This window comes from Epinephelus fuscoguttatus, linkage group LG7, assembly GCF_011397635.1.
Source record: "Epinephelus fuscoguttatus linkage group LG7, E.fuscoguttatus.final_Chr_v1".
NCBI classification, from domain to species: Eukaryota; Metazoa; Chordata; class Actinopteri; order Perciformes; family Serranidae; genus Epinephelus; species Epinephelus fuscoguttatus.
In genome coordinates, this window is record NC_064758.1 from 4,122,851 (window position 1) to 4,136,579 (window position 13,729).

At 44.9% G+C, this 13,729-nt stretch overlaps 1 protein-coding gene across 1 annotated transcript in view; it reads left to right on the forward strand.

The window, feature by feature from the left end:
* LOC125892021 (voltage-gated potassium channel subunit beta-2-like) overlaps positions 1 to 13,729 on the forward strand; it is a 202,408-nt gene that overhangs the window by 144,470 nt on the left and 44,209 nt on the right. Inside the window, exon 8 of the mRNA XM_049581741.1 lies at positions 9,977 to 10,056. Coding sequence (XP_049437698.1) covers positions 9,977 to 10,056 — 80 coding nt within the window. The remainder of the gene's footprint in view (positions 1 to 9,976; positions 10,057 to 13,729) is intronic.

The following is a 13,729-nucleotide window of genomic DNA, read 5'->3' on the forward strand; positions in this document are numbered from 1 at the left end:
CTTATTTCCAGCAAATAAACAAGAAGCAGACAAACTCAGACTAAAAATACATACAGTAAATAAGAAACAGCTGTAAAAACTATCCAGTTCATCAATAAATATCCACCTTGTTCCATAAAATCTGCTTGACCTGTCTTTTAAAAATCCCTCGTGATGAGAGGCGTTTTGTAGCAGTTGGCAAACTATTCCATGCCATGATACCAGTGTAAAAGAAAGAGTTTTTAACTGCATTGTTAGCTCTAGGAACTATGCAAGAGCGGATGCTGGCCCTAGTGTTATGACTATGCTGCATGTGGACCATGGATACATGAGAGCATAAATAATTATCACTCACTCCAATCGCAGAATAAGGCCACTGGATTTAATTTCAATGATAACGTGGATCTAGCGTGACATTAAATTTGTGTGAGACATCAATAAAAATCTGACTCCACTTCTCCACCTCGCCATCTGCGTCGCCACTTCCCAGTGTCTCCAAAATGTGCGCACGCATGACTCAGAGTTTGCTTACAGGTGCGCACATTCTCGCCCGCCAAGTTTATCTTTATAAATCACAACCTTTGCGTGGTAAGTGGCGTACACCACTTTCAAGCCCCGTTTTGTGCGTAAGCAAGCTTTATAAATGAGGCCCCCGGTCTTGTCATACAAAGTTTGATGGAGTGTCAACTGAACAATATGGAGATATTTGCATCTTGAAAGCCGGACTACAAATGTGGATAGACAGGGAGAAACACACGCAAGCCTAAGACATGGTAAGATACGATATTCCTCACTATATGAAGTGACTGATAACAAGATCTGTATAATGGGTTGTAAAGAAATTCGTCAGGTTTTTATTTTGTAGACAATCAATCTGTATTTATAGCGTGATGGGATGACAGCACAATGATGTGTGTGGTATCATTGGAAAGCTCTGCTCCTGCGCTTTCATGTGATATGCCTGGCATTTCTGTGCGACCCTGCATTCGCGAGTAATCCATCCAAGAGTAATGTGTGTGCAGAGCTGTATGAAAGCTCTGTTATACATCATTTTAGTGTAAATTTATCATTCTTTTTCGCTGTGAAAACATTGGACTACCGACAAGTGCTTGGCCTTGTTGGAAAGCTACAATTCCGCTGTTTCACGTGATATGATGTACGGTAGAGGAGAAAATCAATAGAGAAGAACAGGTGTGAATTTGGAGGCACTATGCGTCGTTCGGGCCCATATAGGGTTAAGCTGGAATGGATCGGCCATTTGGGAGTCTTCCCAAACGTCCTGATGGCCAGCTTGCCCCTAATGAAAAGTTAGAAATACTGCGGATTTCACTGACAACTATTGATTGATATGCCATGCACATGCAGTTGATCCTGAGAAGAAAGCACAAAGAGCCATAGCCACGGGATGTTACGAGGTTGAGGGAGATGCAGCAGCCAACTTTCAGGTGGCTAAAGTATATTTGTAGTTTTCCAAGGTTATAAGAGGATTCGGAGAGCCTAAATAAAGTTAAGATACAGCTTTCTGCTTTATGACTAAAAGACATTTTGTAACTTTGCCAATTCAATACTAACATATTGTTTCAAAGGCATAACATTATAGCACTGTTAAGCTGTGGTTTACAATCCAGCAAGGACATTATGAAAGTCTTCTGCACAAAAATGTAACCATCACTGTAAGGTCCTAGTGCGCATGCGCCCGCGCGTGCAGCCTGTTGCAGTCGCTCCTGCTCGTTTTTCTCAGTTTTCTTACTTTTTTGCTTTATTAAGTTTGGTATTTGTGCTTGCTTTTTGTGATTGTAATTTTGAAACTGCGCCCTCTCAAAACATGCTGACTGAGAGAGTTGTACTCGTTTTCCTCACCCTGGAATTACTTATTTCATTCGGACCCGGCACCATTGCGCAACAACTTCATGGCGGCATTGTTTACTCCAGAGATCAGCTGATCGCGCTGAGGCCGGCCAGCTTGGCGGCCGGAACATCGGAGATACCAGCTGAACTGTGGAGGAAAACTCACAGAGGATGCAGGGGAGGAAGTAAACAGCGGCGGAAAAAAGCAGGGTTGAGACAACGGAGGCTTACGGAGAAGAGAAGATATAAGCCGTGTCTCCCCTCTCATCATGGGCAATGTGAGGTCACTGGCAAATAAGATGGACGAGCTGACAGCGGTCGCCAAAAGTCAGAAGGAGTACCGGGAATGTAGTCTGATGTGTTTCACTGAGACATGGCTTCACCAGGACATTCCCGACAACAACGTCTCCATCAGCGGCTTTCAGACTGTTCAGGCCGACCGGGACTGCACCGAGAGCGGTAAGCGAAAAGGAGGGGGGCTTGCTGTTCTAGTAAATAACCACTGGTGCAGTCCTGACCATATTTCCATTAAGGAACAAATCTGTTGCCCGGACATTGAACTGTTTGCTGTTGGACTCAGGCCGTATTATTTGCCCAGGGAGTTTTCACATGCCATTATTGTGACTGTTTACATCCCCCCCTCTGCCAACCCGTCGGCATGTGACGTCATTCACTCCGCCATAGCCCGCCTGCAGACTAAACACCCGAGTGCCTTCATAGCTATCTCGGGTGACTTCAACCACGTCACCATGGCAACAACATTACCCACATTCACACAGTATGTGAGCTGCCCTACCAGAGAGGAGAGGACACTGGACTTGTTGTATGCAAACGCCAAAGATGCATACAGCTGCTCCCCCCTCCCCCCTCTGGGTAGGTCAGACCACAACCTGGTGCACCTCAACCCCTGCTATGTACCACTAGTCAAGAGCCAGCCTGCGACCATGAGGACAGTGAGGAGATGGTCGGAGGAGGCTTATGAGACACTGCAGGGCTGTTTTGGTGTGACAGACTGGCAGGCACTCTGTGAGCCACATGGGGAGGACATCGACGGGCTCACAGAATGCATCACGGACTACATCAGCTTCTGTGTGGACTCCACTGTCCCAGCCAGGACTGTCCATTGTTACCCAAATAACAAACCGTGGGTAACAAAGGACATCAAAGCCATCCTAAATGCAAAGAAGAGGGCCTTCAGAGCTGGTGACAGGGAGGAGGTGAGAACAATACAGGGGGAGCTGAAGATGAAGATAAGGGAGGCTAAGGAGAGGTACAGGAGGAAGCTGGAGAGGAAACTCCAGCAGAACAACATGAGAGAGGTCTGGAGTGGAATGAGGACCATCACTGGCTTCAGGACCAACAACAGAGGAGTTGAAGGCAGCGTGGACAGGGCCACGCCAATGAACTGAATCTGTTTTTTAACAGATTTGACACTGCTGGACCTGCCCATCCCCCCTCCCCCCCCCCGACTCTTCTGCTGTCTGTCTTGGTCAACCATCTCCCACTCCACCCTCTTCCCCCACTCCTCCCTCTCACACCTCAACACCCTCCTGCTTGACCCCCCCTCCTCCTCCTCCTCACACCTCCTCCCCCCGTGGTCACACTGACTGCTCTCTCCATCATGAGGACTACACCCCTCCCCCACGTGTCGTCACCTCCACAGTGTGCTTCACTGCTGACCATGTGAGAAGACAGCTGATGAGACTCCACTCAAATAAGGCTGCAGGCCCTGATGGTGTCAGCCCCAGGGTGCTCAAAGCCTGTGCCCCCCAGCTATGTGGAGTAGTTCAGCATGTCTTCAACATGAGCCTGAGTCTCCAGAGGGTCCCCTTGCTGTGGAAGACATCCTGCCTCGTTCCTGTGCCAAAGACGTCACGTCCCAGTGGCTCCAAGGACTACAGACCCGTGGCATTGACCTCCCACATCATGAAGACCCTGGAGAGACTTGTCTTGGAGCAGCTCCAGCCCATGGTCAAGCCACTTTTGGACCCCCTCCAGTTCGCCTATCAGCCCCGACTTGGAGTTGAGGACGCCATCATCTACCTGCTCAACCGTGTCTACACCCATTTGGATAAGCCGGCGAGCACTGTGAGGGTCATGTTTTTTGACTTCTCTAGTGCGTTCAACACCATCGTCCAGCTCTACTGGGTGACAAGCTGACAGCAATGCAGGTGGATGCCCCTGGTGTCCTGGATTGTAGACTACTTGACTGGCAGACCACAGTATGTGCGCTTGCAACACTGTGTGTCAGACAGAGTGGTCAGCAATACTGGGGCCCCGAGACTGTCCTCTCTCCTTCCTCTTCACCCTCTACACCACGGACTTCAGCTATTGCACTGAGACCTGCCATCTTCAGAAGTTTTCTGATGACTCTGCTATAGTTGGATGTATCACCAAGGGTGATGAGGATGAGTACAGGGCTGTTGTGGATAACTTTGTCACATGGTGTGAGCAGAACCATCTGCAGCTCAACGTGGCAAAGACAAAGGAACTGGCTGTGGATCTGAGGAGGACCAAGACACCGGTGACCCCTGTTTCCATCCAGGGGGTCAGTGTGGACATTGTGGAGAGCTATAAGTACCTGGGGGTACACATTGACAATAAACTGGACTGGGTTAAGAACACTAATGCTCTTTACAGGAAGGGCCAGAGCGGTCTCTATTTTCTGAGGCGACTGAGGTCCTTCAACATCTGCCGGACTATGCTCAGGATTTTCTATGAGTCTGTGGTGGCCAGTGCTATCCTCTATGCTGTTGTGTGCTGGGGCAGCAGGCTGAGGGTGGCGGACGCCAACAGACTCAACAAACTGATCCGCAAGGCCAGTGACGTTGTGGGAATGGAGTGTGACTCTCTGATGGTGGTGTCAGAGAGGAGGATGCTGTCTAAGCTACGAACTATCTTGGACAATGCCTCACACCCACTCCACCATGTGCTGGTCAGGCACAGGAGTACCGTGGGTAACAAAGGACATCAAAGCCATCCTAAATGCAAAGAAGAGGGCCTTCAGAGCTGGTGACAGGGAGGAGGTGAGAACAATACAGGGGGAGCTGAAGATGAAGATAAGGGAGGCTAAGGAGAGGTACAGGAGGAAGCTGGAGAGGAAACTCCAGCAGAACAACATGAGAGAGGTCTGGAGTGGAATGAGGACCATCACTGGCTTCAGGACTAACAACAGAGGAGTTGAAGGCAGCGTGGACAGGGCCACGCCAATGAACTGAATCTGTTTTTTAACAGATTTGACACTGCTGGACCTGCCCATCCCCCCCCCTCCCCCGACTCTTCTGCTGTCTGTCTTGGTCAACCATCTCCCACTCCACCCTCTTCCCCCACTCCTCCCTCTCACACCTCAACACCCTCCTGCTTGACCCCCCCCTCCTCCTCCTCCTCACACCTCCTCCCCCCGTGGTCACACTGACTGCTCTCTCCATCATGAGGACTACACCCCTCCCCACGTGTCGTCACCTCCACAGTGTGCTTCACTGCTGACCATGTGAGAAGACAGCTGATGAGACTCCACTCAAATAAGGCTGCAGGCCCTGATGGTGTCAGCCCCAGGGTGCTCAAAGCCTGTGCCCCCCAGCTATGTGGAGTAGTTCAGCATGTCTTCAACATGAGCCTGAGTCTCCAGAGGGTCCCCTTGCTGTGGAAGACATCCTGCCTCGTTCCTGTGCCAAAGACGTCGCGTCCCAGTGGCTCCAAGGACTACAGACCCGTGGCATTGACCTCCCACATCATGAAGACCCTGGAGAGACTTGTCTTGGAGCAGCTCCAGCCCATGGTCAAGCCACTTTTGGACCCCCTCCAGTTCGCCTATCAGCCCCGACTTGGAGTTGAGGACGCCATCATCTACCTGCTCAACCAGGTCTACACCCATTTGGATAAGCCGGCGAGCACTGTGAGGGTCATGTTTTTTGACTTCTCTAGTGCGTTCAACACCATACGTCCAGCTCTACTGGGTGACAAGCTGACAGCAATGCAGGTGGATGCCCCCCTGGTGTCCTGGATTGTAGACTACTTGACTGGCAGACCACAGTATGTGCGCTTGCAACACTGTGTGTCAGACAGAGTGGTCAGCAATACTGGGGCCCCGCAGGGGACTGTCCTCTCTCCCTTCCTCTTCACCCTCTACACCACGGACTTCAGCTATTGCACTGAGACCTGCCATCTTCAGAAGTTTTCTGATGACTCTGCTATAGTTGGATGTATCACCAAGGGTGATGAGGATGAGTACAGGGCTGTTGTGGATAACTTTGTCACATGGTGTGAGCAGAACCATCTGCAGCTCAACGTGGCAAAGACAAAGGAACTGGCTGTGGATCTGAGGAGGACCAAGACACCGGTGACCCCTGTTTCCATCCAGGGGGTCAGTGTGGACATTGTGGAGAGCTATAAGTACCTGGGGGTACACATTGACAATAAACTGGACTGGGTTAAGAACACTAATGCTCTTTACAGGAAGGGCCAGAGCGGTCTCTATTTTCTGAGGCGACTGAGGTCCTTCAACATCTGCCAGACTATGCTCAGGATTTTCTATGAGTCTGTGGTGGCCAGTGCTATCCTCTATGCTGTTGTGTGCTGGGGCAGCAGGCTGAGGGTGGCGGACACCAACAGACTCAACAAACTGATCCGCAAGGCCAGTGACGTTGTGGGAATGGAGTGTGACTCTCTGATGGTGGTGTCAGAGAGGAGGATGCTGTCTAAGCTACGAACTATCTTGGACAATGCCTCACACCCACTCCACCATGTGCTGGTCAGGCACAGGAGTACTTTCAGTGGGAGACTCATACCACCAAGATGTACCACTGAGCGCCACAGGAAATCATTCCTGCCTGTGGCCATCAAACTGTACAACTCCTCCATCTGAGTGGCCCTGTGACTATTTCACACACTGCAATAATTTAATCTAACTTGTGCAATAACCCCATTCACCCTGACTGTATATATTTTGTTTGTGTAAATAATCTTGTTCAGTTTACAATATATATATATGTATATATATATATTTATTTAAGTTTATGTTTGTTAATAATTCCTGTTTATTTAACTCTATATTTGTGAATACTAATGTTTAAATTTCTTATATTTTCACGTATCTTTCCTCTCTTGCAAGGAGCAACTATAACATAAACAATTTCCCCTCGGGGATCAATAAAGTATTTCTGATTCTGATTCTGAATGCTGTGGGTTTATTGACTGAAATACAAATGTTTTGAATGCATAAATTGATTTAACAATGTACACACACACACACACACACACACACACACACACACATATATATATATATATATATATATACAGTACAGGCCAAAAGTTTGGACACATCTTCTCATTCAATGCGTTTTCTTTATTTTCATGACTATTTACATTGTAGATTCTCACTGAAGGCATCAAAACTATGAATGAACACATGTGGAGTTATGTACTTAACAAAAAAAGGTGAAATAACTGAAAACATGTTTTATATTCTAGTTTCTTCAAAATAGCCACCCTTTGCTCTGATTACTGCTTTGCACGCTCTTGGCATTCTTTCCATGAGCTTCAAGAGGTAGTCACCTGAAATGGTTTCCACTTCACAGGTGTGCCTTATCAGGGTTAATTAGTGGAATTTCTTGCTTTATCAATGGGGTTGGGACCATCAGTTGTGTTGTGCAGAAGTCAGGTTAATACACAGCCGACAGCCCTATTGGACAACTGTTAAAATTCATATTATGGCAAGAACCAATCAGCTAACTAAAGACAAACGAGTGGCCATCATTACTTTAAGAAATGAAGGTCAGTCAGTCCAGAAAATTGCAAAAACTTTAAATGTGTCCCCAAGTGGAGTCGCAAAAACCATCAAGCGCTACAACGAAACTGGCACACATGAGGACCGACCCAGGAAAGGAAGACCAAGAGTCACCTCTGCTTCTGAGGATAAGTTCATCCGAGTCACCAGCCTCAGAAATTGCAAGTTAACAGCAGCTCAGATCAGAGACCAGATGAATGCCACACAGAGTTCTAGCAGCAGACCCATCTCTAGAACAACTGTTAAGAGGAGACTGCGCGAATCAGGCCTTCATGGTCAAATAGCTGCTAGGAAACCACTGCTAAGGAGAGGCAACAAGCAGAAGAGATTTGTTTGGGCCAAGAAACACAAGGAATGGACATTAGACCAGTGGAAATCTGTGCTTTGGTCTGATGAGTCCAAATTTGAGATCTTTGGTTCCAACCGCCGTGTCTTTGTGAGACGCAGAAAAGGTGAACGGATGGATTCCACATGCCTGGTTCCCACTGTGAAGCATGGAGGAGGAGGTGTGATGGCGTGGGGGTGTTTTGCTGGTGACACTGTTGGGGATTTATTCAAAATTGAAGGCACACTGAACCAGCATGGCTACCACAGCATCCTGCAGCGACATGCCATCCCATCCGGTTTGCGTTTAGTTGGACGATCATTTATTTTTCAACAGGACAATGACCCCAAACACACCTCCAGGCTGTGTAAGGGCTATTTGACCAAGAAGGAGAGTGATGGAGTGCTGCGGCAGATGACCTGGCCTGCACAGTCACCGGACCTGAACCCAATCGAGATGGTTTGGGGTGAGCTGGACCGCAGAGTGAAGGCAAAGGGGCCAACAAGTGCTAAACACCTCTGGCAAGGCAAGGCAAGTTTATTTGTAGAGCACAATTCATACACAAAGCAATTCAAAGTGCTTTACAGAACAAGAAAATGCATTAAAATCACAATACAAAATAAAAACATAAATAATCATTATAAAATGAACTTGAAAAGAGAAGAGTGCAGATAAGATCCTTTCAGTCATATGCACAGTGAAATAGAGCTGTTTTGAGCCTAGATTTGAACATTGTCAGAGTAGAGGCCTGTCTCACATCTTCAGAAAGACTGTTCCAGATTTTAGCTGCATAAAACTGGAATCCTGATTCCCCATGTTCAGTCCTGACTCTGGGCACCAGCAGGAGGCCGGTCCCTGAGGTCCTCAGAGTCCGAGATGGTTTATATGGCACTAACATGTCAGAGATGTACTTTGGTGCTAGGCCGTGGAGAGACTTGTACACAAGCAGAGCTGCTTTAAAGTCTATTCTCTGAGCCACAGGAAGCCAGTGTAGAGACCTGAGCACAGGACTAATGTGCTCGTACTTCCTGGTTCTGGTCAGGACCCGAGCAGCAGCATTCTGGATGTACTGCAGCTGTCTTACAGCACTCTGGGAACTCCTTCAAGACTGTTGGAAAACCATTTCAGGTGACTACCTCTTGAAGCTCATGGAGAGAATGCCAAGAGTGTGCAAAGCAGTAATCAGAGCAAAGGGTGGCTATTTTGAAGAAACTAGAATATAAAACATGTTTTCAGTTATTTCACCTTTTTTTGTTAAGTACATAACTCCACATGTGTTCATTCATAGTTTTGATGCCTTCAGTGAGAATCTACAATGTAAATAGTCATGAAAATAAAGAAAACGCATTGAATGAGAAGGTGTGTCCAAACTTTTGGCCTGTACTGTATATATATAGATATATATATATATATATATATATATATATATATATATATATATATATATATTTGACTTAAGATCATTATCATGATGCAACAGGTGTAGCAGCCTCTCACAAAATCAAATCAAAGTTATCTTAATCCAGCAATGTATCCCCATTGCACAATGAATAGTTATCAATTAGCACAGCAATCATAGAATAAATCGGAGATTAAGGCATCAATTCAGAGATCTGGAAGATGTCTAAAAAGCCATTAGAGACCGTCAATACATGTGACAAATTTCATGCTGTTCCAGCCAATAGTTGTTGTGATATTTCACTCAGAACCAAAACTGTCAACCTCATGGTCCTCTGAGGAAAACTTGGAGATGACCAAGGTCATTAAGGGAGTAGTAGCAGTACTAATAGATGTTGAGATCTGAAGTGAACCTATCAAGCAACTATCTACAGCCATGCCACCAGCTTAGTAGCTCAAAAGTCGTTCTTAAAAAGCTGTATAGTGAAGCATTCTTGATACAACTGCTTGTCTTTTTAAAAAAAAAAATAAAAAATTCAACTTCAACAGCAGAAAGGGCCTCTCAGAGGTCAAAGGGACAAGAAATTGAACAGTTTCACACTTTGCTCATTTTATCATCTCAAATTTTGTTGTTGAAGGTGGCAGAGGAGCTGGTGACGTTGGCATATGAGAATGGGATCAATCTGTTCGACACAGCTGAAGTGTATAATGCTGGAAAGTAAGTATGACTAAATAAATAAATTGTTATTCCAAAAAGCCATCAAAATGTGACTTGAAACATATTTGTTTGTGCTTAGCCACATAAATGGGTCTGTCTTTGTGTTCCCAGGCTATAAGCAAATTAGTGTAACTACCATTCCAGGTAGTGCACATGAAGAAGCTGTTTACTACAGCTTTAAATACTAGAAGAAAAAAAATTTGTCCACTTCAGCATTCTAGTTACAATGACAAACAATAGTTATCTGCGTGTGTGTGTGCACATCGGGACCGAACTCCACTTTGCGCAATACAGAGAGCAGAGGAGGATTGTAAAGGTGTGACCATATAGAGACAGAACTGACATGCCGTCATGTAAACAATGTAAGTCATCACATTATAAGGTGAAACATTTCACCGTATAACACTATAAATAGTATATTGTTATGTTATTATATGAAGCGTCCGTCACTCAAAATAATATAACTTTAGTTTATGAAGGGATCAGATGAAGCCCTCTCGTCCCCTCTTATATGCTTTACTCACAAGTGTGTGAATTGACCTGGATATGAAGGGTCCATAGCACCAAATAATATAACGGTAGTTTCTAAAGAGGTAAGACAAAAAAACGAAAAATAAATCAGCAGCAGCGGAGCACCACTGCTGCTTGTTGCATATAGGGGAAACACTGTTGCTCAATGGATTTGTCCTGTTTTGAAATACACAGTATTCTTCCAAATTAGCCTAGTGTTAGTGTATTAATATTCAGAATTTCGCTTCAACAAGCTCTCTCTTTCTTGACCATGTTTGCATCCCTGAGAATAATGCCCAACAACATTGCTCAAAAAGTTGCTGTGTATCATCAGTCTAACAGTTGTGTTGGTGAGTCAAAATGAATGAGGGCTGCGCAATATTAGACAAAACTGACAATGCGACTACGATTTTGTATACTGCGATATATACTGCAATATACAGTGTATTCCAATAACTTGAATAGCTCTATTCGGAAAGAAGTCATCATTGGAAAAGGCTGTATTTGCATGAAATATACATTTTACAATCAGTCTGTCATGGAAGTTGAGAACTTCACAATCTAAAGTATTAACCAGCAAAATAAGTATAGCATATTGCCTTTGACTAACATTATACTGATATGATGAACTTATACTACGAGTCTCACAATGTGACTGTTGCACAAGAACACATTGCAGTGGTGATGGTGCTAATGATATTGTGCAGCCCTAAATTTAATTGAATTCTATGGTTCATCATAGAAGAATAACTAGTTTTTGGATTGGATTTATGACCCCTGGACCATTTTTGCACTGCATAGGAGTGACCCCCATCAAGTTGTTGGAAGTAACTAAGTAACTTCTACTTTAAGTACATTTTAAACTAACTACTTTTTACTTTTACTTGAGTAGATTTTTAGATGGGTAGCTTTACTTGTATGGAGCTACATTTGTTTCTTTATTATTCAATCAAACAGAATAGGTTTTGCAATCAAAAAAAAAGATTTGAGACCAAAAGTATCAATATTGCAATCAAAAAATGTTTTATTGCAAGTAAAAAATGATTGATTAAAAAAATGCAAATCCAAAAGTTTTGTTTGCAACTGAGGAGGGATCCCTCTTCCAGGACAGACAGACGTGCAATAGATGTCGTACAGAACAGATCAACATAATAAATTAACAGTAATCCACATGACACAATGAGACAGAAAGAGAGAGAGACAGAGAGAGAGACAGAAACAGAGACAGAGAGAGATGCAGGACAGACGGTAATGACAGTAGCTTACAACAACATTAATGAAAGTAATAATATTATAATTAATAATAATATATTAATATCTGATAGTATACATATGTGACAATAATCATATGTGTATAATAACAGTAGAAGTATGACTAATGATAACAGGAGCAGCAGGAGGCATCTGGCAGGACCACGGCAGCAGCACAACCTCACTCGCACACTATCCAGGCACCGCTGCAATACGAGTTAACCTGACAGACAGTGGAGACGCAGAGAGAGAGAGAGAGAGAGAGAGAGAGAGAGAGAGAGAGAGAAGGTGCCCAGTGTATTATAGGGGTCCTCTGGCAGACTAGGCCTAAGTCAGCCTAACTAGGGGCTGCTACAAGGCAAGCCTGAGCCAGCCCTAACTATAAGCTTTATCAAAGAGGAAAGTCTCAAGTCTAGTCTTAAATGTGAAGACGGTGTCTGCCTCCCGGACCGCAACAGGAAGATGATTCCGCAGGAAAGGAGCCTGATAGCTGAAGGCTCTGGCCCCTGATCTACTTTTGGAGACTTTAGGGCCCACGAGTAACCCTGCGTTCTCAGAGTGCAGTGTTCTGGTGGGATAATATGGCACTATGAGCTCTCTAAGATATGACAGAGCCTGACCATTTAGAGCTTTATAAGTTAACAATAGGATTTCAAATTCAGTTCTGGATTTTACAGGGAGCCAGTGCAGAGAAGCTAAAACAGGAGAAATATGATCTCGTTTCTTAGTTCCTGTTAGTTCATGTGCTGCTGCATTCTGAATTAGCTGGAGAGCGTTTAAAGATTAGAGCTACCTGATAACAGAGAGTTACAGTAATCCAGCCTTGAGGTAACAAAAGCGTGGACCAATTTTTTTTGCATCTTTTCGGGTCAGGATAGGCCTAATTTTCGCAATATTACACAGATGAAAAAATGCAGTCCATGAGGTTTGTTTTAAATGAGAATTAAAAGACAAATCTTGGTCAAATATTACTCCGAGGTTTCTTACGGTAGTGCTAGAGGCCAGAGCAATGCCATCTAGAGAAACTATGTCATCAGATAAAGAGTGTCTGAGGTGTTTGGGGCCAAGAACAATAACTTCAGTTTTGTCTGAATTTAACCCAAGGAAATTGGTGCTCATCCAAATTTTTATGTCTTTAAGGCAATTATGAAGTTCATTCATTCATCTTCTAACCGATTCATCCTCTTGAGGGTCGCGGGGGGGCTGGAGCCTATCCCAGCTACATCGGGCGAGAGGCAGGGTACACCCTGGACAGGTCGCCAGACTATCGCAGGGCTGACACATAAAGACAAACAACCATTCACACCTACAGACAATTTAGAGTTATCAATTAACCTAGTCCCCAGTCTGCATGTCTTTGGTCTGTGGGAGGAAGCCGGAGTGCCCAGAGAGAACCCACGCTGACACGGGGAGAACATGCAAACTCCACACAGAAGGGCTCCCACGCCCGGGATCGAACCGGCAACCCTCTTGCTGTGAGGCGAGAGTGCTAACCACCACACCACCGTGCCGCCCCAATTATGAAGTTTAGTTTAGTTAATTGATTAGTTTCTTCTGGCTTCATTGTTAAATACAATTGCGTATCATCCGCATAACAATGGAATTTACAGTGATTTCTAATGATGTTACCTAAAGGAAGCATAGAGTAAATAGGATTGGTCCGAGCACAGAACCTTGTGGAACTCCAAAACAAACTTTAGTACATAAGGATGATTCATTATGATCGTGAACAAACTGAAAATGATCAGATAAATAAGATTTAAACCAGCTTAGTGCAGAACCTTTAAGGCCAATTAAATGTTTCAGTCTCTGTAGCAGAATTTGATGGTCAGTTGTTTCAAATGCCGCCCTAAGATCTAATAAAACAAGTACACAGATGAGTCCTTTGTCTGACGCAATCAGAAGATCATTT